The 3,470-nt window shown below is 40.4% G+C and overlaps 1 protein-coding gene across 3 annotated transcripts; it reads right to left on the reverse strand.

Annotated features, from left to right (window-relative positions):
* Positions 691 to 2,877, reverse strand: LOC8072043 (uncharacterized protein At5g39865). Of its 3 annotated transcripts, XR_002453753.1 has the most exons (4): positions 2,432 to 2,447; positions 1,829 to 1,911; positions 1,352 to 1,401; positions 691 to 1,026 (listed from the first exon to the last, which is right to left on the reverse strand). XR_002453753.1 is itself a non-coding variant. In XM_002447692.2 (3 exons), the coding sequence occupies exon 1, from the start codon at positions 2,750 to 2,752 to the stop codon at positions 2,453 to 2,455; it is 300 nt and encodes a 99-aa protein (XP_002447737.1). In that variant the 5' UTR covers positions 2,753 to 2,877; the 3' UTR covers positions 691 to 1,026; positions 1,352 to 1,401; positions 2,432 to 2,452. The 3 variants fall into 3 exon arrangements, 1 of the variants encoding a protein (XP_002447737.1); XR_002453752.1 differs by lacking the exon at positions 2,432 to 2,447 and having other exon boundaries at positions 1,829 to 2,425; XM_002447692.2 differs by lacking the exon at positions 1,829 to 1,911 and having other exon boundaries at positions 2,432 to 2,877.

Below are 3,470 nucleotides of genomic sequence, written 5' to 3' on the forward strand. Positions count from 1 at the left end.
GAGAATTTCCTATTATTTGGGCAATTGGCTCATTTAGGTGTTTCTCGTGCTGTGGACACAAAATTCAAAAAAAAATTCGGGCGGTCAAGAATGAAAGTAGCTGTACTTGATCCTGATCTCATCCCGGACCTAGTGGATGTAGTTATAGGGGATTTTGTTTATGAGCTACAATTTCGTGTTGAGAAAGATACAAGAAACACATGGCCTTTTAACGTTCAGTTACGTCACAATATAGAATTTATGTTACAAATTAAGATTTGTGACATCAAGTTGACAAAAACCAAAACGTGGAAAAGCCCGCGTCATAAAATGATTATGTGACATTTATTTGATTCATGTCACAAGCATATGACATTGGTTTATTGTCACAAAATCGTAGGCTTTGCCACGTGGCAGGTGACATGGCAGAGAGAAAAAATGTCACAAAATGAGTTTTGGCCCACTAAAGCCCACATAGCTCATGGGCCTGAAATCTATTTGGAGTAGTGTTAGCTGGTCCATTATTTTCAATTACAACCCATATAAATTTCGAGCCCACAATAATTTAGCCCAAATAATTATTTTTGTCCTCACAATGCAGCCCAGCCCACATATTTCAGGTCATTTTTTTCCAATCCTAGAAAATTCAGCCCATACAATCTAGTCCGCAAATTCAGCCTATTTTGTTTCCAGCCCACACAATTCATCCCATACACAATATTTCATCATATGCAATTATATCCATATCATTTTTCAACACATACCAAATCAGATTCAAATTCAATACCATTACATTCATCCACAAATTCATTACACATCAGATAAGTCTCAAGTCTCAAATTTCAACTTGCTGGAACATAAGTGCAATAGCAACACAACTGTAGCAACAGCACAACACCCACGGCAGTAGCAGCACATCTCTCTGGACTGCAGGCCGACATTGCAAAGAAACGTTGATTTCTGCAGAACATGAGCTATAGCTTGGAGAGGAGTGTTCGAACCTTTGCCTTCTTTTGTTGGTTCAGCAACATAAGTCTCCATTTGAGCCTAGCAACAATAATACCAAATAATTCAGATTTCTATACTTGTGTCTAGAACATTCTATGTTTGTGAGTACAAGTTATTTTTGGTAGAATGCTATGAAAATTTGGTAGTAGTCTACTGGAAACATATGCTAGCTGTTGCAATTTTTGTAGATTTTATGTGCACGCTTATTATATGTTCACAAACAGGGGTGAAGCTAGAAAAATTGGTCGCTGGGGTCAATACTCACAGTAGTAACTAGTAAGTGCTAAGTCATAGGTTACAATAATAGGGTTTTTAATTTTGGTATTGCAAAAATTTCCGCCACAATAGGAAGTCAGTCAGTCACCTGTTGTTTAATATCACTTGTTGCTTATTGTCCTCCTCAAGTTAAGACATCTGAAACAACACAATTAGTGTTAAATATCATATGCAGAGGCACACGAAAAGATTTTAAAACTACTGCAGACATTCTAATGTATAATTTAATTATCAGATGAATTAAATGAAAAGCTCAAGGAGGTAAGTTAATTTATATTTAACTATCTAATGTACCAACATGTTAATTGTGACATAGGCTGCTCTCTACTAATTCAAAACAATGTAAACTAAATTGCCTACTTATCTCTGTTATTTCAGTACACTGTATTCTAAATAGCTGTAAAAACATTCTGAAACAAGCAATTGTCGTTCAGTGTGTGTATTCTAAATGCTAGGAGATCAACTGTAATCAATTTAACAAGAAAATCATGTCAGCAGTAGATCAAATGCTCAAGTAATTTCACATATAACTTAAATTGGCAAACTCAGTTCATTATAACTCAACTGCTCATGGTAGAGTTATCGCCTTTGGACAGTGCCTGTATTCTAGCTATCCAATCATGGGCAATCAACAGTACTCGGATGAACCTGCTAGCAGATAAAAGAATCAAAGCCTACTAATGGACCTGCTAATTTAATATGAACTAATACTAAAATATTTGAAGGACAATAAACATTAAACAATGGAACTGTTGTTCTATATATGAAGTAGCAGGCAACCTATTCAATTTGCCAAATAAAACAAGAGAGGGAACAGAGGCAGCGGCTGAGCCTGCTCGCTGTGAGAGGGAACTGAGGCAGCGGTTTACTAAATGCATGCAAGAACCTGAGGAGTTAGGAATCGTGATCTGGATCCAAAGAAAGAGCGGAGACGAACTGAAACTGAAACGACCGTTCTAATCGTATGTTCTAATCCATGGTCGGAGGAAAATAGTAACTCCAGAGGACACTAATCACTAGTAACTGAATTAGTTCAAGAACACGAATCACTAGTACTACTAGTAATAACTAGCTTCCTCCTAATCAAGTTTGATGGCAAGCTGAGTAGTACAGAGTACAGGTAGTACTAGAGAGTTCGAGTAGTAATAACTAGAGAGAAAACCAGGACCAGTTGGATGGTGGATCTGGATCAGGCGGCGGGGATAGAGATGCAGCAGCAGGCGGGGCAGCGGACGAGCCCGTTCTCGTTGCACTCGGTGCAGGCGTGGAACCCGCCGCCGCCCTTGAGGCTGTACCGCTTGTGGCTGCCGTCGCAGGCGCTGCACAGCACGTAGCGCTCGCCGCCGCAGCGGGCGCAGTTGCCGGGGAACGCGGGGTTGGTGAGGGCGGGGGCGACGATGCGGCGGAGCTCGCCGGACTCATGGAGGCGCCGGACCTCCTCGGCGCCGCTGAGGTAGCGGCCGCCGACGAAGACCTGGGGCAGCGCCATGCGGTGACGGCGCTGCTGCTGCGCGTGCGGGTGGGGGAGGACCAGAGGAGCGCGGCGAGCTCGGGAAGGTAGCCGGGGTCTGCAAATTCGGCAGCAGACGCCCAGCGTCGGAGGGGTGGGCGGCGGCGATTGGTGACTAGGGTTTGGGGGGACACTTTTATATGACTGCGGCATAACCCACACGCTATTGGGCCGGCTGAAAGGCCAACACAGCCCAGGCCCAAGTTGGCCGCGCGTATTCAAATTTTTGAGTTGTTCAAATGAGCTCATATAAGAAAATGACTCAAACCAAAGTTGTATATCTTGATGAGATCTAAACCTTTGCAGTTGATAATTTTTTATTTGAATTGAATTTATTTATAGTCTAAAAATTATGATTGAGGTTCTCATATAATGAAATTCAAATGTAATAACATCTAAAGTTGGTTGGAGAAAAATACAAACTTGCATGAAAATATGATTTTGGTGTATAATCATTTCATAGAAAAAATAAATGGTTTTAACAAAGTAGCAATGCACATTGTTCAAAATTCGTATCTCTCTCACGTAGTTATATACATAGCAAATTATAACTATGTGAGTTATGTTTATTTGTGAACAATGTGTAGTACTTTTTTGTTAAAATCATTTGAAATTTTTATAGAATGGTTATACACCAAAATCATGTTGCTATGTGAGTTTGTAGATTTTTTAAACCAATTTTAGATATTATTACATT

The sequence above is a fragment of the Sorghum bicolor genome, chromosome 6 (genome assembly GCF_000003195.3).
Source record: "Sorghum bicolor cultivar BTx623 chromosome 6, Sorghum_bicolor_NCBIv3, whole genome shotgun sequence".
Classification (NCBI taxonomy): domain Eukaryota; kingdom Viridiplantae; phylum Streptophyta; class Magnoliopsida; order Poales; family Poaceae; genus Sorghum; species Sorghum bicolor.

What these genes read in the sequence shown, in the direction of transcription:
- LOC8072043 (XM_002447692.2), bottom strand. Translation starts at nt 2,752, where the DNA reads ATGGCGCTGCCCCAGGTCTTCGTCGGCGGCCGCTACCTCAGCGGCGCC.